This window comes from Biomphalaria glabrata, chromosome 1 (genome assembly GCF_947242115.1).
Source record: "Biomphalaria glabrata chromosome 1, xgBioGlab47.1, whole genome shotgun sequence".
NCBI classification, from domain to species: domain Eukaryota; kingdom Metazoa; phylum Mollusca; class Gastropoda; family Planorbidae; genus Biomphalaria; species Biomphalaria glabrata.
In genome coordinates, this window is record NC_074711.1 from 43,989,760 (window position 1) to 44,014,815 (window position 25,056).

The 25,056-nt window shown below is 36.7% G+C and overlaps 1 protein-coding gene across 6 annotated transcripts in view; it reads left to right on the forward strand.

Annotated features, from left to right (window-relative positions):
• The first annotated feature begins 660 nt into the window (after window positions 1-660).
• LOC106074894 (uncharacterized) overlaps window positions 661-25,056 on the forward strand; it is a 35,367-nt gene continuing 10,971 nt past the window's right edge. For 2 of the 6 annotated variants that reach the window (XM_056038225.1, XM_013235780.2), the window contains exons 1-4: window positions 746-887; window positions 2,516-5,352; window positions 17,509-20,974; window positions 21,075-21,297. In XM_056038225.1, the coding sequence (XP_055894200.1) occupies window positions 2,778-5,352; window positions 17,509-20,974; window positions 21,075-21,297 (6,264 nt within the window). In that variant the 5' untranslated portion in view covers window positions 746-887; window positions 2,516-2,777. Of the gene's footprint in view, window positions 888-1,020; window positions 1,273-2,515; window positions 5,353-17,508; window positions 20,975-21,074; window positions 21,298-25,056 lie in introns of those variants that run through there. The other 4 variants (XM_056038239.1, XM_056038234.1, XM_056038229.1 and 1 more) reach the window with 4 other exon arrangements.

Below are 25,056 nucleotides of genomic sequence, written 5' to 3' on the forward strand. Positions count from 1 at the left end.
TGTCGTTTGCATTTTTTTTGTTTTGTTTTTAGAAGAGAGGGATTTAACTGCAAAAAACCCTGGTAGAGGGTTTTAAACTCAACCCCCCCCCCCCCTGGTAGTGGATTTTAAACTCAAAACCCCCCTAGTAGGTTTTTTTAAAACTCAAAACCCCTTGGCTGCGCTGGGACAAGTGATGGTATAGTATTAAAATGACACCCAAAATAAACAAAATCAAAGCAAAAAATGAGTTACTGAATTCCGATCCCAGGGGGGGAGGGGGATTTCATTTCGGGGGGAGGGGTTGAACCCAAAGAACCCCCCCCTGGCTTCGCCCATGATTGAAATAGTCCTACTGATGTATCTTTAGTTACTTAGGCTTACAGTCCTATCTATAGTTTTCAATGCCAAGTGAAAAATGCATGTATTTAAGTCCATATATTTAGTGTATGTATACTTCGCTCATGTAAAAATACGAAATGGTATTACTGAAACTCCATGGACTAAACACTTATGCTGGTCACTTGAACCAATGCCCCCCTCCTCCCCAAACCATATACGAAAATGTCCACACCTTTCTTTCCCCACTCCTTCGGAGCCCCTCCCCTCGTCCTATAATTGTCTGAGAAAAAAATGGGGGGGGGGGGGGCAATCTGTTATGCGCATGTCCTGGAATGGAAGGCGGGTCTAGAAAAAAAAAAATATTGTCAAATTTTCTTTTCGCTGTGCGCACACAGTGCATCTATAAGGGGTAGGTAACCCTGTCCCCTTGTGCGTCTTACGATAGTTATGGGACCTAGTGAAGACTTCTCTAGAAATTCATTGTTACAACGAAATGGATCTATATTTGACTTTACAGTGTGTGTGCTTGTAGGTTATGTAAGCGCTATAATCCACTTGTAATCTAGGTTTGCATTAACTCATTATTATCACATGACCATTTATGTATTAGAATGTTGAGACATATTTAAACTATTATAGTGTCGGATATATTACGCAGAGATACATCTGTAACTCATTTAAATTTTAGAATTTATCTCGATCTATTTATGATTAATTCTAAATTCAATCGTAACAGAAGTCCTGTCCAAAAAGAAAAATGCCTAGGGCAGGGGGGCACGAGGGAATTGCGACTGTGATTTGAACTTCTGACCATCGCTACGACAATCTTAAGCGCAAACTATATACATTTTATATCAGAATGCTGCCCAATGGTATCAAATTACTGATGTTTACGATTCAAAATTAAATCTTAAAATTTACGAATACTTAACCTTAACTAAAGGTTTTCAAGTAAGTGAATGTTTTTATGTGATTAGATATTGGATATTAATTAATACATTTGTTGGACCTAGTAATCTATTCTTTACATTGTTATAGAGAAAACCTCAGATATTTAATTCTATCTCGACTTTTAAAAAAGAAATGTCTCAGCTATTAAATTATATAAAAAACAACAGCCTAGGCTATAGCCTTAAAGTGTATCTAGAAATACCATTTCCACCAATACGACATAGCACTGCATTCATATTGTACAACTAAGTTCCTTACTTCCTTGACTGCTGTGTGCTCCCCTGGTGTTAGAGCTTGATACTGGACTTGACCCTGGGATACATTCTTTGCCCTCTTCCTGTGCGATGGAATATCTTAAGGGAAATACTAAAAGGCTAAACAGAGCATGACCAGGGAACAGTCCAATTGGTAATTCTTAGGTAGGGGCCCCCGCCCCCGAGGTTCAGCGGGAGGTGCGTGAACTTGCCCTTTAACTGTAAGGTTGACATTTTACTCAAAAGGAAAAGGAAAAGTCAAGTCGGAATTTCTTTTTCTGCTGAGCAGAGTTTGAATAGGGAAAAAAAAAGGTTGGCTTTCATTAGTGGTGTATATTTGTTTTAATTGTCCATAAATGTAAGTGTACACAAATGCGAGCTTTTTTACGGACTGTAGTAGGAAAGATAATATGTCTCATTTTGATCTTGATCTATACCTTATACTAAAAAACATAATAAGATTTTTTGCGTGAAATATTTCCAATGAGATTTGCAATGTCTGTGTAAGTAGACCTGTATTCATTGAAAGTTTATTCTGAGACAAACAAAGTCTCAGTACATTCATGTTAATTGTATTGTTAGACTTGTGTAATCTCGTACACAATGAGGTACACATGACTTCTGGGGTACATGTGTTAGTGTCGATACTTTAACTCTAATGACCAGGAGATTCATTTCTAATTATGAAATTTTTACTGGCTCGAAATATTAAATTGATATATTGCGCATCAGATCTTCAATTTCTTTCTTTCTTTTTTTCTCCCTCCCTCAATCTATCTCTCTTTCTCTCTTTCTCTCTTTCTCATTCTCTCTCTCTCTCTCTCTCTCTCTCTATATATATATATATATATATATATATATATATATATATATATATATATATATATATATATATATGTGTGTGTGTGTGTGTGTACAATGTATATGACATGTGACTTTAAATATTTATGTCGATTTCTAGCTTGTTTTCTGTTCTTATATCTCCACAGAGTACATTCCATTCAAACTCTATTCAACTACGTCTCAACCAATCTCTGGAGCTCTATGAATACTAGTGCCACACGTTTATAATCCTCTCTTCCCTGGCCTGCTTTCTCTCCTTATATGTTCCAATCGTGATCAAAGACTCGAGCTAGGAACTGAGCAGAAACCTGATACCAGACAGTGTTAGACTCGACTCACTTCTTGGACATGAAACTGGTGTTGACATTGTCTGTGCAAGTTCACACCTGACACTAATTTCACAGAAAAATGTCTGGAAAATATGACTTAGAGAGTCGTCGGCAGAAATATTCTTCCACGTCCAGTGGGACTTTCCGAAGGCTTGATCCTTCTTTTAGCGTTGGCTTGGAACCGCCATTCCTGGACAATAGTGATCACCTCTCCAATGGTAGAGGTAACAACAGATCAAGTGAGCCATTCAAGTATAATGAACGAGCGGTTGACGTTACGTTCCCTGCAACCAAATATCAAACCAAAGACTCACTCAGTAGCTCGCTAGCACCAGATGGGTCAAACCACGATAAAACGTCGAAAAGAAAAAAGAAAAATGGAGACACCATATCACATTCAGTCAAGGTAAACTCAAAGGAAACAGATTTCTCCAGGCCAGTGACAGACATCACAGACATCACTTCTGATCAATTCAAATTTATAGATTCAAAGACAACAGAAGTCAAAACGAGAGCAGACGAGAAGAAACATGTCGGCTTGCTTGAACGTCTGACCAGAAGCTGGAGAAAACAAGAACACGACTCTCCTCAGGAGAAGAAAAGAAAGAAAAACAATTCCCGAGCAGACGATACTAACAGCTCTTCCAGTTCATCAGACGATGTGCGAGGCAATAAGAAAAACGAGAAAGAAATGTTTGAGATTAAATTCCCGAACAACGGATCAAAAACATCACTGGAGTCTAAACATTCCGACCACGTGACAGAAGTAACCTCTAGTGGCTATGAAAATGTTACAACAACAGTTCCGAACTGCTTCAACGTGACTAGCGAGACCATCCCCGAGGATTATGAAAATGTTCAGGTCACAGTTTCGGCTGGAATTAATGCGGATGAAATGTCTCCTGAAATATCTGCCAATGACTTTAAAGAAACTGAGCCCGAACCAGATTACTTCCAAAGCTCTGAAATATCTGACAATTACTTTAATACGACTGATTTATTCTCAGATTATTTCAATAATAATGAAATAACCCAAGACTACTCCTACGCAGATGAACCAACTCCCGATTACTTTAAAGGTGATGAAATGTCTCCCGACGACTTCAATGCTGATGAACTAACTCCAGAATATTTCACTGCTAAAGCAATAACTCTTAGTAAAAAAGACACTATATTGAGCTCAAATTCAAGTCACACAACTGATTTTCCTGGCTCGGTTTCGGGAGACTATGAGAATGCAGCTTTACTAGTTAATGAAATTAAAGCTGCTTCAATAGAACACGTCAATAAGAAGAAAACTTCCAACGATTATGAAGACGTTTTATTTGATTCTCAGAATACGAACGAGGATGTTCAAAACGGTTCCAACGCAGACTTTGGAGTCATTCCCTACGACTTTCAGAGTTTTAATGAAGTGATTCCTATTGATTCCTACATAGATGTCAATAATCAGCCCCAAGTAAACGACCAAGTCAAAAGATGGGGGACACTCATCAATATTGATGCTAAGAACCAATACGATGACAATCCTGAGTTGACAGATGAACATTCCAGGTACACGTCAGACTCTGAAGACGAGGAGCCCACAAAGTGTGACAGTGAAAGTGATCAGAGCGACATCGTTGTGGACGTCCTGGAGACCTGCGACAATCAAGGGAGCATTCAGGACCAAGGTGTTCAGTTTGAAACCAACTTTGAAACCATCCAGCCCTGTGAAAGAAATGTGTTTGTTCCTGACCACCAAACCCTTTCTGACTGCCAAGATAAACTTTTAACCTTTGACACACAAACGATTTGTCACACGGAACAGTTTTTTTACGTACCTGGCAATCAAACATTCAACACTGAAGACAATTTTGTTTTATTTGACAGCAAGGCTATTCACCATAGCGAAGAGTACTTTTATATCACAGGCAATCAAAATGTTACTCACATTAATGTAGAAATTCTTGACCCTAATCAGAGAAAAGAAGATCTTATTAAACCTGAGATTCTTGTCCCAGAACATGACAAAGATGACAATATCAAACCTGAGATTCTTGTCCCAGAACATGACAAAGATGACAATGTCAAACATGAGATTCTTGTTCCAGAACATGACAAAGATGACAATGTCAAACATGAGATTCTTGTTCCAGAACATGACAAAGATGACAATGTCAAACCTGAGATTTTTGTCCCAGAACATGACAAAGATGACACTGTCAAACATGAGATTCTTGTTCCAGAACATGACAAAGATAACAATGTTAAACATGATATTCTTGTCCCAGAACATGACAAAGATGACAATTTCAAACATGATATTCTTGTTCCAGAACATGACAAAGATGACCAAATTAAACATGAGGCTCTTCCAGAACAGGAAAAAGATGAGTTTCTTGTCCCAGATGACCAAAAACAACATAAAACAAATGCCTCTCGATCATCAACATCATCTTCTTCGTCCTCATCCAACTCACCTGAGCTCTCCAGAAACCTCATGTCAACGTTTAGTCCGGGGGCCGCTAATCTTGGTAATAAGCAGCTTGAACCAGTACAGCAACAACATGAAGATAGCGCAGTAGGATTCTGTCACGTGATTCAAGATGAACAAGTTCTCAGTGAGTCAAATTCCATTCAAGTTAGAGCGAGCTATCAAAACATTAACCACGGTGAGTCTCTTCCTAAAATGCTTCTAATTAATTACATTGCTTTGCGAATGGTTATTGGATTTTGTGAAATACTTTGTACACAACTGGACGAATATATAGGGTCTACTCGCCTTTAGAAAATCAGTAGCCCAAGGCTGGACTTGTTAATCAAATCTATCTATCTATCTATCTATCTATCTATCTATCTATCTATCTATCTATCTATCTATCTATCTATCTATCTATCTGTCTGTCTGTCTGTCTGTCTGTCTGTCTGTATATATATAGATGTAGATATCAATATTTTCCATTTGATATGCCTTATGATTGTTTTGCAATACCTCGTATCTTAGTTGAACCTGGAACCTTCTGGGTGGGTGGATGGAAAACCTTGACACGAATCTTGAAAATGGCTCTAACAATTTCCCTATAAATTTGACAGTTGCTATATATAGTTGGGAAATACAAATACAAGCTCGTTGGTCACATAAGGAAAACTCAAGTTTCACAGTTATCTTTTTTTTAAAGTAAAAATAGAAATAAATTTAAATTTGGATAGGAACATTTGCACATCGTCTTCTAGGTGTAGATCTAAAGGCCTGTTATTGGAATGTTATGAAATCTAGTAGATCTATATATTCACTTAACCAGAATTCTTTCTTGCAGGAGGGAATGAAGGGGGCATGGTAAAAATTATCCAATATTTTTAAAAATCTAACATTGTGATTAAGAGAAAAAAAAATCGCTCTATAAGTTGTATGAAGGAATATTGTCTTTTTTTTTTAAAGTTTTTTTTTTGAAATGTTTTTCTTGTTTAAATAAGGGTGAGGACACTGACCTATATTTCTATGTCTATGGGTTAAGGCTGAGCCTTTCTCTCCAGGCGGGTGTAATTAAATATTTTTTTTTTCTCTTTTAAATTCTTTCTCTCCGTAATCAATTTCTCACTCGCATTCGCGCAAGTTTAAAATCAAAGACTTAATACCTGCAAGTGTTATCAACATGTGGTTCTTGATACTTAGTGTGTTAGGTGAAGTTAACACTTGGCTAGAAGTAGATCCTGTCCTGACCCGGACGTCATTACCGATACTTTAACTTCCCTTGTTTCACAATCTGGAGAGTTAACTTTCTGGCAGACGATATACATTGTGTTTTTTAGTAATAGACATGAAAACGAGGCAAAGGTTTGCTGGGAAAGTCATTGAATATATCTACCTTTAAGTACCCAGTACTGACCTATTTTGGTTTAACAAAAGTTGGGGGTGAAAGTGTATCGATCGAGTTATCTCTCTTATCGATGAGGTTATTTCCCCTGTTCAGTCATACATTCAAAATGAGACGCTCCGTGCCTTGACTACGAATACCTCATGTGTGACGCATGGCTGAGAAAGCAACAATTGACTTTCTTAGTCTTACTTACTCAGTAAGCTCTGTTATCAAACTTTAAAAAAAAAATATTATTAAGTCAAATGTTCAGTGCAAGCTATAGCCCTAGGGGAACCACTTTTTTTCTTAGGGAGAGGGGGGGGGGTAAAATTAACAGAGTGAGTTTTCTCTGAATAGTATTGATTTTAATTTTAACATGTATTTATTCACTTTCTGTCTACTTCTTCATTGTAAATCACTTGTATGTCAAGTTCAGGTATTCGAAAATCATATTTAGGATTGATACTTTAATATCTGGACTTAAAAATAGATCCATATCTCAAATAGCTTAGGGCCCAATCAAATGTAAATCTGGTTCTGATAACGCCCAAAGATAATGTCGAATGATTTTGTCCAGCTGTTATGTCCAACGTGGTGCGTGATGGTTGAGTGATAAAACGCTTGGCATTCAAACCGAGTGGTTCCAAGTTCAAATTCTTCTGAATACTGGGATTTTGAACATTGCAATTTTTTTAGGACTCTCTGAGCCCACCCAACTCACTTGGTACCTGACATAAATTAGGTCGGTTGTTTATTGTGCAGATCACATGACGCCTCGTCACCGATGGCCATTGAAACAGGTGAGGTTTACATAATCTGCCCCATAGATCGTAAGGTCTGAAAAAGGTACTACCTATAATTCTTTCTCTCAATTCTATTTCCGACTTAATGTTGAACTTTGAAATTACTATGTTGTATTTTTTCTAATCATTATTGGCGGCCCCTGAAATGGGGAAAAGACGCTATTAGTTTTGAGGGGAATGTCTGTCCGTCCGTCCCGTTTAGATCTCGTAAACTAGAAAAGATAGTGAAAATCCGACATCATAATATTATAGACTAATATAGACCATTCAAAGTTCTGATGCAACGGCAAATTTTTTTCTTTTCTGATAGCGAAAAAACTAATTTTTTAATCACTGACGCAAGCAGTTTTTTCATAAAAATTAACCACTTTTACAACTATTCACTGCTAATAGTAACAAACACGGAAGGCTGTTTAGTGGAGAGATAATAATTTACCATATTTTTTAACACATTTATGCAAATGAGTTTAGATTTTTTGTCAAAAAAAAAATATTTTTTTAACATTTGTATTGCTACGTTAAGTAAGTTCTGTCCTACTGACTACTACATTTACACAAAAAAATGTTTACTTTTTTTAAAGAGAAAAAATCTATTTAGTATGCATATAAGTTGGACAGAATTTAAAACAACAATTAAAAAATAATTTTTCATATTGTCGCGTGAACTGTACTGTGACATTACAGTTATAGTACACGTAACTAAAGGAATGAATTTTTTTTTAATGAGGATTTGAATAAGAGATTGACCCTTTACAAAACAATTAGACCAATTAGATATTCATTATAAGACATCAGTTAGGCCAGGTTCACATCTAACTTCACATTCACTTTCACATAACCATTGGTCTGCTGGACCGCTGGGGCACCACCCAAGATCTGTCAACCTTCTTTCTCCATTCTTCTCTGTCATTTGTCTGTGATAGAATTTCATTCTGATGTTCTTTCTGAAAATATTGAAACCTGCCTTTTTACCTGCCTGGGTGGACCACTTCGGGGGCCGATTTTGAGTTTGTTTTTTACACAAACTGTCTTTGTAACCTTGTTTTTGGTGTTTTTTTTTTATATAAATTATCTAATCCATTCGATAAAAATAATTTTACTGCTAGTTGTATTGAAATAAGAGTAACAAAAAAATGGTTGTCTATTTTTATTATAAAGTTAAGTCACGTGCTCATTGTTTACATCATGGTTTATTACATCCGGGTTACCTTCCTAAAGCAATACTAAATACACTGAGAGAGAGAGAGAGAGAGAGAGAGAGAGAGAGAGAGAGAGAGGTGGAGAAGAGGAATGTGGTGGTGGTATATTGGAGCCTTGAGTCTACGTGAAAAAGAAAAGAAATGAAAAGAGAACGATTTGAAGAGTTTTTTCTAACTTTAGTTCTATCAATACGGAATAAACAATGTCAAGGACGCGAAGTAGAAAAATGATTGTCGCCAACTTACTACTAGAAAACTACTTTGTGCTCAAACCCTAAGAGTTTAGCAGTAGTTTAACCCTAGATAGAGAGTGGTTTAACCTTAGATAGAGAGTGGTTTAGCAATGGGATTCTAAGAACACAGACATTATTTCTTTTTTTTAAATACACAGCTTCCGAATACAACGGAGATCCCATTTATGAAAATCCTTCATTATTAAAATAAAACAAAAAATCACGTGATAGAGTGTCACCAAAATGCGAAAACAATTAGTGCGTATGGAATATTTGAATATAAGCCATGGATAAAGAAATACATATAGGCAGTGGCGTCACTAGGCAGGTGCGGAGGGTGAGGTCCGCACTGGGTGACACCCACCAGGGGGGTGACACCCAAGTGGAAAAAAAAATATACTTTGGAAAAAGCAGACAACTTGGACGAGAATCAGTGATTAGCTAGATACCCAAACATACTTTAATCTATATTTGCATTGAAATTCTTTCAAAATTTATTATTAAAACGGCATTATTAGCAAAATTAATGAAATTAAATTATTAATTATAAATAGAACTTTTCCCCATTAACTACAAGATCGATTCAAGCGTTTTTTTTTAATAAGACTTTTCAATGTCTTCAACAATGCGATTCTTAATTGATAAATTTCTGTCGACTGACGTACTATCGTACTATTGACGTATGATACGTGAACAGACCAGGCCTGCTACAAGCCCTCTTGCTAAACACGAATAGGATGAAATGACGATCAAGCCCATTAAAAAACTTGCATGTTATACAGCAGTGTTTCTCCAACTGTGTGGGGTATGACAAATGTGGATGGGGCGAAGCCTTTTCAATTATTTCAATAGTAAAATTTAAAAGTTGTATTTTTTGCTGTAGTAATTACTCAACGTCCTAATATGAACTCAGTCAAATGTCTTTCTTAGGCCAGACATTCTCACAACTGTTGAATGTCGTTATTTTGACGACTTTTGAGTGAGAAAAATAAAAGGTCCGCAACGTAAGTTCTTACGTACGCTATGTGTAGTTCGAATATCCCTCGTATAACTGTATTAACTAATGTTGACTCCTTCTATAGTAGATTTAGCTTAGCTTGCGACTCTTACTTTTTTTTAAAACTTAAATGAATTGTGCGCTCTGATTGCAAGAAAATACTTCCATATCGGAAAGTCCTTGCATTTATAGTTTCACCTTTTTGACACGGGCTCTGCATACTACAGAAAAAAGCGCTGCAGACGCCAGAAAAAAAAATGTATGAAGCCCAGAAGGCAGGAAAACGCCTGGCGAAGCTTACGGCGCTTCCCCTAGATTTTTCTCTTAAAGGAGGGGGGGGGGGGGGAGGGAACAGATTCTTCTCTTATGCTATTTCCAGCAAGAACTTTTTTGAATCTACAAGCAATATTTACGAAAGCAAAAGCTAAATGGGCTAGCTTTTAATGAACTTTTATTCTGCACATTTCTAAACATAATCTGAATATTTATACATATTTACATATTAAAAGTAAAGTCATAATTATGTGTCTTTAAGTATCTTTTCTTTTTCATTACATTCTTAAAAGCCTTCTGAAACCCATTGTGTGAGCCATCGATGAATGCCCCTTTTAAGTACCCAGATAACTAAGGGGGTGCGAAAAAAATATTGTCTTACAAAAAAACAAAGCTAAAAGTTTGAGAAACACTGTCCATTTGCATCCAATGATTCAGATTCAGCCCATCCACCTCTTCTTATAATTTATTTTTTTAACCTGCGATTTCTGCCTAGGAGAAATGATGCGATCTCAAACCAAAGATAAAACATTTTTCAAGGTCAGAAACACGGGACAAAAAGTTTGACCAATAAATGACTAAGGGGGCGGCGAACATTTTTTGAATAATGTTGAATCAGTTTGAATAATGTTGAATCAGTTTGAATAATGTTGAATCAGTTTGAATAATGTTGAATCAGTTTGAATAATGTTGAATCAGTTTGAATAATGTTGAATCAGTTTGAATAATGTTGAATCAGTTTGAAAGAAAAAACACGGTCAGTGATGTTAAGTCTGTTTTTTATTTGATAAACTGACATTTGAATATATGTAATAACCAAAATGTCATAAACCATCACATTTAAAATAGAATAGAGATTGTTTTTACATTTTCTTATTAATATTGAGAATTTTTTGGTGAGTGTTGTTGGGAGGGGGGTGACACCCTGAGCTTTCCTCACCGGGTGACACCGACCCTAATGACGCCACTGCATATAGGCCTATTTATGTCTGTGATGTAAACATTGCAAATAATTTGTTTCAAAAATAGCGATTCAAACATGTAAACATTTAATACACACACACAAGCACGCACAAAGATTTTTAAATTATAACAAGCAACAATTGTTCGTAAATAAATAATATTTCTGAGCCAACAAGCTCACTTATTTTGTCCAGGTTTTTATGCTTGACCGACTAAATTGAGAATTAAATCCGAAACCGCTCTAAATCTCATATGGCAGTATGTAGTGCAACTTTTCAGTGCAGCCTGTTGGTGTGTAGGCCTACAAGCTAAGACCACTGAATTATCTTGTCCAGGTTTTTCTAGTGTCACATTTTTTTGGTGTTGTACATTTGTTTGTCGTTTGTCACAGGTCTGTCTCCTGACCTCATTTCTTGCAGGAAGCGAGCCGTGAAATTCTTTTGTGTAAATAACAGAGGTGGCGGCCTTCAATTTTGTTTAAAGATTATATTTCAACAATAAGTGAACAGTGGTGAAATATTTGCATATCAAAATAATAAAGTGAACTGATTAAAATAATAGATGCATACTAATGAGTCCAACTTGACATTATCAGGTTGTGTCATTCAAAACTGAAGTAGTTTTTTGTTTTTCTAATAGTGACCGTTGATTTGACATAGATCTAAATAATGTGTTTCGTAGAAACAAAACATCACGAGATAACAAAGTTGAGAGATCCCCCCCCCCAATTTTGTTCCTTCCAGATGTAGATATGTCAAGATATTCATGTCTTGTAGTCTTAGATGTTTATCTATGTTTCGATGTGTCAAGTTTGTTTTGCTGGAGATTGAGAGAAAACATGGGATGTGGCCTTGGGGAGTATTTATTAGACTATTTACATAAAAAAATGTTTCATTTGTATATATATATATATATATATATATATATATATATATATATATATATATATATATATATATATATATATATATATATATATATAGGCTAATTAGTAGTGAAATCTCTTGGGCAGGGTTGACAATGGGGGACATCAAATAATAAAAAAAAAGGGAATACTTTCATTTTCTGAAAAAAAAAAGTTTTAATAATCTTACTTTTTAAAGAAACTATTGCTATAATCTAGAAACCACAAAGTTAGTACAATACAATAGATTTATAATTTATGGATCTCGTTGTGTACCGATTCATAGACCACTATGAAAAAAAACATATTTATAAACCTAGTGGTCAGTAGTGTACCATCTAGTAAAAGTGAAAAAAATCATATTTTATAAATCTAGTTGAGTACAAATGAATAAAAGTAGATAATTGTCTCAATGTATCCTAGCTACTTTATGTGGACGAAGAGCGGAGTGGTAATTTGGGGTTTGTGACAGCATGAGCTCACCAGAGAAGCCGACTATAAGTACTAAATATGTTTAAATTCTATACCGAATTATTTTATTAGACTGTTTTTTCTACGTCATTTTTGGATTGAAGGGACAGCAGGCGGGACTACTTCCCCTTACTCTACAGAAGATGGTGCCCCCACAATAGTGATACAAAAATGTCTTTAGACAAAAACTTTTACTTTTTTATTTTCATAAACAATTTTTGGCATTTTTTAAAATGTATATTCAATACTTCAAATCTCATAGTTGGCAACACTGTCGTCACGTGACTGGTGTACTGCACGTAATTTCACTAAGATGTTATTGCATGTACCGGAGAGTAAAGCGAGACCAGTTTACACAGAAGGCCTCAACACTGACCTGCGACGTCACTTCCTGTGGGCAGTGGAGACCGATAGCTCGTTGCCACGTCGTACTGACCTGTGACTATTATTGTCTAGACTGCCCACATGTTGCGACGTTGTAGTCAGTGTTCAGGCCTACTGTGAAGCTTTGTTTCGATGAAAAACGGAAAGAGCTGGAGTGAAAAAAAAAAGACCTAGCCGGAAACACGTGTGACTATTGTAGATGTGAGTTGAGAGTTGAGTTTAAAATCATGTAACATCTTTTGATTTCATTTCTATTTGCGTTTTGTCTCCACTCATATTACAAGTTTGTATATAATGTTTAGAAAAACTACGATTATTTTGTTCTAAAACTCAATCTTTTATTCAAAATTTGTTTGTGAATGAACAAATACAACTATACTACAGGGTAGGTTAGATTAGCTGTCTGGTCAGACAACCAGCCCCACACATCAACATAGTGCAGAATTAGAAAGTCAACAAAAAAAAATGTGTTCCATTATAAAGAAAAAGAACCTTAATTAGGCCTATAACTTCTCAGTGGACACTGTAACGTGTCACAATGAATTGTTTCTGATTGTTACTTCATGACTGATACTAGTTCTAGTAATAGGACTACTATACATTTCACAAGCAAAATATTTTTTAAAAACTTAATAATAACAAAACTTATCAAAGGAGAAGAACTCTTCATTTACAGCCATATATCTCAATACTTTAAGTTGTTTTTTTTTTCGCTATTCAAAAAATAAATTAATTACCTCTATTTAATTAACTAATTAGTTGATTTTATTTATTGATTCATGTTTTGTTTTGGAACCAATAGGAAATTATAATGCAAAGTTTCAACTTGATCCGAGACTGGGAAGTGAAACAAACAGAAGGTTGCACCAGACAGACAAACGCAAGTCTAAACTAAACTTGGAACTAATACAATGCTGTAGTCTCTCTTAGGAAATGGTTGACAGTCAAACGTTGTCCACGATACTGCAGAAATAACTGTACACTACGTTCGCTAATATGTACATTCATTCAATAATGCGTCTCTCTGTGCGTGTGTGTGTGCGTTTGTGCAGCAAAAGAAAGAAAAAAAAAATAGATGGGAAGTGTGGCTAATAGTCTTGGGGGAGGGAGGGGGGGGAGCTATTTACAACATATTTCTTCACTTGAACCTTAGCTCTATGAAACACTATCTCGTGGTCACATGATCCTGAATACCACTGCGGAGAGTGCCGGGGCTTTGTCGTAAAAGTTTATCACACTGGAAGAACAATGCACTAAGGGTGGGGGAGAGAATGGTATGTGCAAAGGGGGGAGGTTGCTCAAAGACTGCAACATTGTAGACAACTAAACTGTCAATGGATACGTGTCATAGACTGAAACATTGACATAAAACTTGAGCTTTGGAATTATTTGAAAGAACAGAAAAGACCAAAAAAATCAGTTGAAACAGCGCATTTTCTCTCTCTCTCTTCTCTCTGTCTGTCTATCAACTAAGTAAGTTTATCTGTCACTTTCAAGGTGTGTCTACGTTACATTCTGTTAGCATTCCAAACACAGAGGTGGACCTGGATCAACGGATTGATACACATATATTTTTTGTTATATGTGACGGTAGAAATACTATGAAAACTAATGTTTGAAATCAATCAGTGCCAAATACTTTATTAGATATCTAGTTTTATTTATTCTAGTTCACCCAATTCATGGCTGAAAGTCTTGAAAGTAATAAGGAAGATAATCTAGAATGAATAAAAAATGCTTGTTTGTTCGACAAGGTTTTGACTTCTAAATGATCTTAACTAGGCTTAGCAAAATAACCACTTCTATTGATACAATGTAGTTGTATATTTGTGAGCTATCTAAGCCTCGTTTTCATGTAATGTAAGCCTTGTTTTCATGTAATGTAAGCCTTGTTTTCATGTAATGTAAGCCTTGTTTTCATGTAATGTAAGCCTTGTTTTCATGTAATGTCATGTAAACCTCGTTCTCATGTATTATCATGTAAACCTTGTTTTCATGTCTTGTACTGTAAGCCTCGTTCTCATGGATTGTCATGTAAGCCTTGTTTTCATGGATCGTCATGTAAACCTTGTTTTCATGTCTTGTAATGTAAGCCTCGTTCTCATGGATTGTCATGTAAGCCTTGTTTTCATGGATTGTAATTTGTGCTCTTGTCTTCACATGCTTTTTTCTCTAATCAATCTTCATGTGCCATCAACCCATGCCTTGTCTTCATAAGACTGCTAATATGTGTTACACATTAACTCCTAGACATCCCCTTCTGGTCTGTCTTACTCAAACAGATCAAGTTATACACAGACTCACAGGTGCATTTCTGAGAACCGTGACAGAAAAACAGATGACAATCACGCATTAATAAACTGCAGTAATTTACTAAACCACATAGTTAGCACCAAAATTTTTGTTTCGAATGTAACCTAAATTATGAGTTTGAAATTTGATTCATTTTAGCAACGCTCACTCTTGTTCTTGTATGTTTCGAGTTTGTGACCTCTTCTACTTATTCAATCATCATCAAATTTTGCATAGAATCTCATGATCTGTGACAACACAAGAATCAATTTAAAAATATCAACCAATTAGTTAATCAATTAGTCATTAATTTTGTTTTTATATAGAAAATCAATTTAGTTAAGGGGAGATAAATATCGTGTAGCGAATTAGGCGATTGGAAAAGAAAAGAAGATATACTGCATGAGATAATTAAATGTCGATGTAAAGATTATATCAAAGATTGTATGTAATGGAGTTGGTAATTAACATTGTCTTAATTACCATTTTTACAAATGATTTTTATTTAATGTAAACTTTTTTTTTAATTTTTATTCTACACTATGAAATCTAAATGATTTATTCTAGAAGTAAATTATTAAAATATTTAATATGCTGCCTCCTTATGCAATCACAATCCATCATAAGTACTTGTACATCAATGATGTCTGAAGAGTTATAAACAAAACACGAGGTGAAAGCAACATATATAATGTTCAAAATCTGGAACTCTTCTGGTTTTAAAGATTATAATAGAGCTAAAGTATAAAGGTTTGTCCCACAGGATTCACTTATAACTGTTTTGTTCTCTCTCGCTTTATGATTTGAATTAAAAAATGTAACAATGTTCCCACTACATTGAGCGCCCAATTCCCACGCCTTCAAAGCTTGGTCTTATCTCTTGTGAGTTTTCTTTTAGAAGGACTAGCATAGATCTGAGATTTAAGAATTTAAAAAAAAACTATAAATGTCAAAAAGGAATAAGGAGGAGGAGTGGGGTCACGTGACGTCAGATCTACCTCACGAATCAGTTTGAGATTCTCCTGGAATTCAAATCATAACTACTACGTGAGTAAATCGGAATCAGAAATTGTATCCGTGATATTAGTTACATGTTAAATGAATTGGTGAGCCCCAGTGACTATATACACATAGACACAAATCAAAAGGAAGCCCGCCTTCTAATTAGAACTCATTGTGTTCCCAGAGGGCGGGGAGTCATTAATTAACTCAAGGCTCTCTCAAGTATGTAACACGATTGTGGGCTGGCCTGAGTTCTGTTTACCTTCAATTGCAACATTCCATAGTAGCTTTGTATCGCATGTTTCCTATGAATAGGCTAATGGACATATCTATAACAGGAACATGAAACAACATTTGAAAACCTTCCTATTGTAACACTATAAACATTCCTTGGAAATATTTTTTAAAAGAAGGGGGGGGGGGGGGGTAGAAAAAAAAAGTTTAGTTTATCACCAGCGTATTTTCATTTTTTTTTATTCGGCCTCTGTACTAAAAAGTCGATGCTTTTGGTTTTGTTATGTCTGTCTATCCGTCTGTCTGTCTCATTTAGATCTGGAAAAAAATGAAACCGCGATAGAAGATCTTAGAATTATAATGCTGTCATGTGATCTCGTCCTAAAGATGGAAAGGGAGGTGATACAATTGTTTTGCCTCTTAGAGACTGTATTATATAAACATAAAACTTTTCAAATAAACTGAAACATTAAATGTAATTTTAAAGTATTTTCAATTTTTTTATTTACGAAGGTGCAACAGCTACGTTTTGGTTTCCAGAAGCGTACACATTTTTTTTTCATATTTTATTCAAATTCATATGTAAAAACAAGATATAATAATTTAATTTAATTCACATCAATTGGGAGATGAAACTATAATTTGTAACGTATATATAGAACGTATGGATTATATAGAAAGTGTTGATAAGCTTTGCATTGTAATAAGAATATATGATAATTATTTGTGTACTTTTTAGCACTGCAGAATTCAGTTTCTAAAGTCTTCGGTTTATTTTACAAAATAATATCGACTTGGAGGAAGTATTAGAGAAGGATGCTGTAGCTATGCATACAATGTTGTTTTAATAGATACAATACCAAAGAATGATTACTGTAGTTGTACTACAATTTGTATTTTAATAGATACAAAACTAAAGGTTGGTTGGTGTTGTTAGGTATACAACTTTTGTTTTATTACAGTGTTTCCCAAACTGTGTTCCGCGGAACCCACGTGTTCCGCAAGGCCTGAATAGGTGTTTCACAAACTACTAGAATAATTAAGTAGTAGACCACCACTCTAAAATAAATAAATAAAGGGTTCCGCTTAATGCTCGGAATGTGCGAAGTGTTCCGTTAAGGAAAAAGTTTGAGAAACACTGTTTGAATAGATCAAATACTAATGAGAGTCTTGTGGTTTCAGTTTCTTTGAAATGTTTTTGTTTATTCTCTTCTAGACGTACTTGGGAGCACACCAGATGAGTGGTCTGAAGCAGCCTCCGAGGAGCACATCACAGTATGTACACACGTGCTGTCTCCGCCACCACACATGGAGAGTGCAGGTCAAGATGGAGAGGGCCTGATGGAGCAATTAACTTTAATTATAGACCATGGTTTCGGCGGCAGCGGGGGGATGGGGCTGGAGTCTGGGAAATCTGAGGACCTGGCTCCAGAGATAAGCTTTAAGTCAGAACCTACTGAGCCGTCGTGTCACGTGGTACAGGACAGAGAAAGTGGGGAGGTTGTGGAGTGTCCCGTTCTAAACCCTAGCCCCCCCGAGACTATTGAAGTGGTTGACTATGATAAAAACGGAGAAGATTCTGGTCTTGACGGAGTGAGTCTACAGCCCAGTGTCTCTAGTGAGCCCAGTGTCTCTAGTGAGCCCAGTGTTTCAGTACAAAGTGAGACACATAGCTCTCCAATAAAAGTCCAAGTTCCTTCTCCAATCAAGGCCGAAGATCCTGTCAATCATGAAGCTGAATCTGGTTACGTCCACATGAAGCATGATGGGAAACTCATCCATCTGTTAAACCCACGCAAGTTTCTGAGTAAATTCAAGAAGCTTCCCACCAAGTCTTCAACCAGTGGGAAAAGTAAAAAAGAGCTGCCCAAAACGTTCCTAGGAGGAACCGGGAGAATAAACACCTCGGAGGATTACATCACGGTCAACAGCGTCCCTGAGCCGGAGCCTGAGAGGAAGAACATTGATGTCTTTACAGTGGTATATCAGCCGTGTAGTGCAGAGATTGTGTATGTTCCAAAGCTTAATGTAAGTGTCAAATCGACCGACATCCCACATCATCCACTAACTGCAGCTGGTAAAGACACAAGTATGAATGAAGTCAAGTCACCAGGCAATGTTGGCATCTCGGATAAAGTGCATTTAGAAACTGATGAGGCGTTATCATTAGCTACGACTGTTAACAAAAATGACCTCGACCCTGCGGATAAGGAAATGAAAGAGAGCTCTCATGCATTAAGTGTTAAAGAAATACTTGACCTGGACCTGCCCGAATCAAGTGTCAATCATCATGCCAGAAACAGCTCTTCATCTTCTGATGATTCATCTTCTGGGGCTGAGGAAGAGCCAATCAAAAATATCACATTGACTTCTCTACAAACAAATCAAAAAGTCTTAGACACAGCGCCAAACTCTGTGAGAGAAATCAAAGCTGAGTTGACACTCCATGAAGCTATTCCTTCTGCTGAATTGACACTACATGAAGCTATTCCTTCTGCTGAGTTGACATTCCATGAAGCTATTCCTTCTGCTGAGTTGACACTCCATGAAGCTATTCCTTCTGCTGAGTTGACACTACATGAAGCTATTCCTTCTGCTGAATTGACACTACATGAAGCTATTCCTTCTGCTGAGTTGACACTCCATGAAGCTATTCCTTCTGCTGAGTTGACACTCCATGAAGCTATTCCTTCTGCTGAGTTGACACTCCATGAAGCTATTCCTTCTGCTGAGTCGACACTACATGAAGCTATTCCTTCACCTGAAGAGACTACTAACGATGATATATTTCTTGAGGAAGTAGAAACTCATCTTACAAAAGCTATTCCTGAATTTAATCAGCGCCGTGGTGAAGAGTTCATACACAATGGTTCACCAGAAGATGGTCCGACAGACTCTCCTGAAGACAATAAAGAGGATTTTACTATTGTGTCAAACGTATCAACATTAAGTGCGCCAGAAAACATTTGCCAGACACAAGAACAGACATTTTCCCAAAAATCTGCTTCTGTTTCTTCTAGCTCAAGTTCTTCCTCTGGAGACGAAGAAGACATTTGTCAGACACACCATCAGCCTGTCTCCCCAAAAAATGCTTCTCTAACTGTCAGTTCAAAATCTTCCTCTGAAGCAGAAGATGTTGAAATTTCGCATACATATGACTTAATTGAAGTAGTTGAAGTCGTAAAACCGGAAGTGCACGAAGAAGTAAGTGATGTGGAAAATGTCGTTGCTGTTCACGATCAGGCGCTAAATCCAGATCACGTCAACTTACTCCAAGATCACGTCAACGTACTCCAAGATCACGTCAACTTACTCCAAGATCAAGACATAGGACAAGAAATCCAAAAGTCGAATTCAGACCCAACAAAGTCACACGAAATTTCGACCACAATGGCTACTGAAGAATACCAAAACAAAATAGATCAAAGTGAATCGCCTCAAACGGAACAAATGGTAGCCATTATAAATAATGATTCAACAAAGGCAGATCAACCGAATAGCGCCAAGAAAGTTGATTCTCCAGAAACTGATATGCCGAAAAAGAAGCACAAGTTTTTTAGTTGGCCCTTCAAAAGGAATAAAAAGAAGCACGAAGACATGAAATGCAGTGATGCGAACTTCAGTGATGAATGTGATGTAGAAGCTGGATTTACTCTGGTTCACTCTGATCAGACAGAGAAATCTAATAGTGATTTTTTGGAAGAAGAAACTGCCTTGAATGAAGAGTTCACAAACTTGTCTACAGCTACACAAACTTCCACGCCACAGAAGGTCAAGGAACACAAAGTTGAAAGTCAGGTAAAAGTCAGTGACGAAGTATCACCAGCACCATCTGATACGAGCGTTAACTCTGGGAAATCTTCTCGAAGCACATCCGTATCCTCGTGTTCGTCCAAAGGTTCAACCACCGGCCATAGAGACCCTCTTGTGGAGCAAAGTGTTCAGACTAAATCAGAAGATTCCGGCATAGTTGCACCAGAGACAAGCTCCGTTCATGTCTCAACCCAAAATGACAGAAATGAATCATTTTTCAATGAGAGTCCATCAACCTTATCAGGAGAAGAAAACGTGAAAACCCAACAAACTAAAGACACAGAACAAAGCAAAGATAAAACCAAGTCATCCACTAAACGTAAAAAAGAACCTCCCTCAGATAAACCAAGCAAAGGAAAAAATCTAAAACTAACAAGGTTATTATCGAAAGGAAAAGGAGAGTCTTCATCGTCGTCTTCATCCAGTGAAGATAACGGAGAGTCATCAAGACAACACTCTTCTCAAACTCAGAGTTCAGAAGATAAACTTGGAGAAGAAAGATCCGATGTTGAAGCAAGGCTGGAAACCAAAACAAATATTTCAACAGAGTCTGCCTCTCCAAAGTCTCAGAAAGGAAGTAAAATCTCAAAGTTTTTGCCCATGTTACGCTCGCCCACTAAGAAAGAAGCGGGCGTCAATTTTGATAACCTTCTAGCCAATGATCAAAGATTTGATGGGCAGTATCACCGAGAGGATGACGTCACTCAAGGATTAGCTGACGATCAAAGTAAATCTCCTTCTCTCAAATCTGTTTCCAAACAAGAACAAGACGAGGCTCCCAAAACTTTTCCAAGTGTCACATCTGAGCCTCGACATTTTGTTGTAGTTGCTATTGACGTGGGAACCACCCACAGTGGATACGCCTTCAGGTAAGAGTCTTTTTAAAACGTTTAGGGCTAACATCATTAAAAAAAAAACAATGTTTATGACAAGACATCTATGAATAAAGTGTATTATTTCATTCTCCAGTTTCGTACGTGACCCTGGCTGTGTGTACATGATGAGACGCTGGGCTGGGGAGGAGCCTGGGCTTGTCAACCAAAAGACCTTGACATCATTGCTGCTGACTCCTGAAGGCAAATTCCACAGTTTTGGATACAATGCTCGAAGCAGTTACCTCAACCTCATTCCAATGGAGGCCAAACATTGGATGTATTTCAGTACGTTCAAAATGGAACTACATCATAATACAGTAAGTCTTCTTACCTTCAAAGAATTACATCTAAATAGAGTACTTCTAACTTTTAATAGGTGCTCAAAGATCTATATCATATGTCCTTCATTCCTTGCACAGCTGCTTATGCCACAATACAAAAACAGTCTTCAGGTCCAGATTTACCTATATGCAGCACAAGCTACAGCTTAAAACCCCCAATAAATATTTAGTACTGACATATATAGCCTTATATAGGAATCTAAAAGGGACCCATATCTCAAATAGCATAGAGCCTTATCAAGGCTAAATACGGCACAGAAACTCTTCATACCGTTCATAGCTGATCTTAGAATTATGTTACTAAAAAAATCAGATATATAAGTTATTTTAAACTCTAGAGTAGCTCGGAGTTGCTCAGTCTGATTGTTATCTCCCCAGATGCCATTTCTCAGTATTGCCTCGCAAGTTTCTTGGGTCTTATTGTAGGCTCCACAAGTTTCTTGGGTCTCATTGTTGGCTCCCCAAGTTTCTTAGGTCTCAATGTTGGCTGCTCGAGTTTCTTAGGACTCATTGTTGGCTCCTCGAGTTTCTTAGGACTCATTGTTGGCTCCTCGAGTTTCTTAGGTCTCATTGTTGGCTCACCGAGTTTCTTAGGTCTCATTGTTGGCTCACCGAGTTTCTTAGGTCTCATTGTTGGCTCCCCAAGCTGTTCGTATTGTTGACCTTATTGATTACTCGTTCTCTAGCTTCACTTCGGACGATGAAAGGAAAAGGCAGTATTTCTGTTTCTTGATTCGTCAAATCTATTTAAGTGTGAGCAGTAGACAAATCCATTTCATTTATTCCAATAGTGGGAAGGTCTAGTGACACGTGTTTTTGACACTTCGGTCTGAGGAAATGCAATCAGTTAATACGAGCAATTATTTTATTATTTTAAGTCAATGACTTTAAAGTTTGTAAAAACATTATTTCTACTCTTGTACTATTATTTAAAGAATGTGATTGTCTAAAAGCCTACAAAACAAAATATTCTGTTCAAGTATGCTCCTCCCTGACATTAGTGCTCAGTAAAACAATGAAACCCAAAGAGTTTATCTCGGTACGATGTTGTTTTTTTAATTCTTGTGGTAAAAGTGAAGGAAAGAAGCAGGACTATCTGGAAAGAAAGGGGAGAGAGATGTGTAACAATGCAGGCTCGGTCCAGGGAGATAACGCTCATACTGTGTCATAAATTAACCTGAATAATCGTTCCTAGGTCAGATAATACGACTGTTTTTTTTTAACTCTCCAACCCTGCAGCATTCTTGAGAGACAGACGACCAACTTTTTATTTGTTTGTTTGTATGTTTGTTTGCTAGACACGTAGAATCGAGTACATTATGATACATTTCAGTTTATTAAAATGTTTTAAATCAGTACCATTTTTTTTCAACAATTTTGTAGGCCTACATCATCAAACAACCCCAATCATTTTCTTTTATACATGAAACATGAAAGTGCAATTTATACCCTACAGTTTATATGTAATTTCTAATTGCTGATTATGATTAGTTTTTTTTTCCATTCATGATAGCACAGCAATAGACACATACTTAGATCTATATCAATAGAAAAAGACGCATTCAAAAGGAATGTGTGTTTATGCGAGTGTGTGATAACGAGAGAGAGAGGGTGTGGGAGTGAGAGTGTGTGTGTGTGTGTGATGTGTTTTTAGTACGTTCATTTAGAACTAATATTTTTTCTTCCGACATGCCATCTCCCAGACATGAAATGTCCCCGCCATATTGTTTTCAGACAGATTAGAAAACAAATGTTATTTTACAGTCAATTCCAGTCTAGCTGTTAACAGGCTGTCCTTGATACTTACAATTCATAGACTTCGATGTCTATCCCAACACAGTACCCTGGGTCTCCAAGTGGCTGTATATCATGACTACAATATTTTCTTTGAAACTAACAGAAACAAATTTTCAACAGTTTACTTACTGCTCTGCATACTTCGTTTCAAATGGGAAACTACTCACATGGTTATGCTAGCAGGAATTTTTGCGAGGAAAACTTTATTGAATATAAACAACTCTTTATATCTCCAAACTGTTGGGCCGTAGATACATGAACTTTATTGAATATAAACAACTCTTTATATCTCCAAAGTGTTGGGCCGTAGATACATGAACTTTATTGAATATAAACAACTCTTTATATCTCCAAAGTGTTGGGCCGTAGATACATGAACTTTATTGAATATAAACAACTCTTTATATCTCCAAAGTGTTGGGCCGTAGATACATGAACTTTATTGAATATAAACAACTCTTTATATCTCCAAAGTGTTGGGCCGTAGATACATGAACTTTATTGAATATAAACAACTCTTTATATCTCCAAAGTGTTGGGCCGTAGATACATGAACTTTATTGAATATAAACAACTCTTTATATCTCCAAAGTGTTGGGCCGTAGATACATGAACTTTGAAACGTCATGGGAACTTGAAGGTTTTGTTTTTAAGATGTAGAATGAGAGAGAAAGAGAGAGAGAGAGAGAGAGGGAGAAAGAGAGAGAGATTAAACAGAGCAAGCGACAAATAAAATAGAATAAAGGAAACGAGAGAAAAAGAAAAGATAAAAAGAAAATCTCCAAATATTTGAAATTAAAATAGAGAAAAGAGAAAAATAAAGGCAGCCTGAGTGAGAGAATGAGATAGAAGGCAAGAGAATGGGAGAGGACGAGAGAAACAGAGAGAGGACGAAAGAAATAAAGAGAAAAAAAGAGAGGGGCGAGAGAGAGAATGAAAGAGAGAGAGAGAGAATGAGAAAAAGAGAGAATGAGAAAAAGAGAAAACGAGAGAAAGAGAGAGAGAACGAGAGAATGACAGGGAGGACGAGAGAAAGAGATAGAATAAGAGATAAAGAGAGGACGAGAAAAAGAAAGAGAGGACGAAAGAGAGGACGAGAAAAAGAGATATAGGAGAATGAAAGAGGAGACGATAGAGTGAGAGAAAAAAAGAGAGAGAAAGAGACAGGGAGGACGAGAGAAAGAGAGATAATGAGAGAGAGAGAAATAGAGGGAGAATAAGAGAAAGAGACGGCGAGAGAGAGGACGAGTGAAAGAGAGAGACGACGAGAGAGAGAGAATGAGAGAAAACGAGAGAAAGAGAGAGAGAAGAGAGAAAGAGAGGACGGAAAATACAGGAAGGACGAGAGAAAGAGAGAATGAGAGAGAGGAAGGACGAAAGAAAGAGATTAAAGAGAAAGAGAGAGGACGAGAGAAAGAGAGAGACAGGGGACGAGAGAAAGAGAGAGAGGACGAGAGAGAGAGAGAGAGTGCGGGAGAAAGATGGTCTCAGAGAGTCATGCGAAGACCTAAGTGTAGTTAGAAACTAACTCTCTTTAATGATAAAACACCTAATGGCGATTTCTTACCACTGGGGTGTGTTTGTTTGTAGGCCACCAACTTTAAATATGCCAGGAATTCGGAGAATTAATTGGTAGGCCTGCGTAATTAAAACAGTGTATTTATTTTGTCCATCCTTCTGACTGCGAACTAAATTCTACGCATTTTATGATGAAAATTAGACCCCAAACATGTCAACTACAAATATAAAACAACCAATGAGGATGTAACATAAAAAAACACTGATGGAACCCTAGGCATTAGGTAGAGAAGGGGGGAGGGTGATATATGTGTACGTTTTCTTTTCTTTATTGATGCATGTGTCCATTGCTATGCACTGAAGAATGAAAAAAAAAAACAATCAATAATGAACAGTTAGGATCTACTTTTGTAGTGTAGA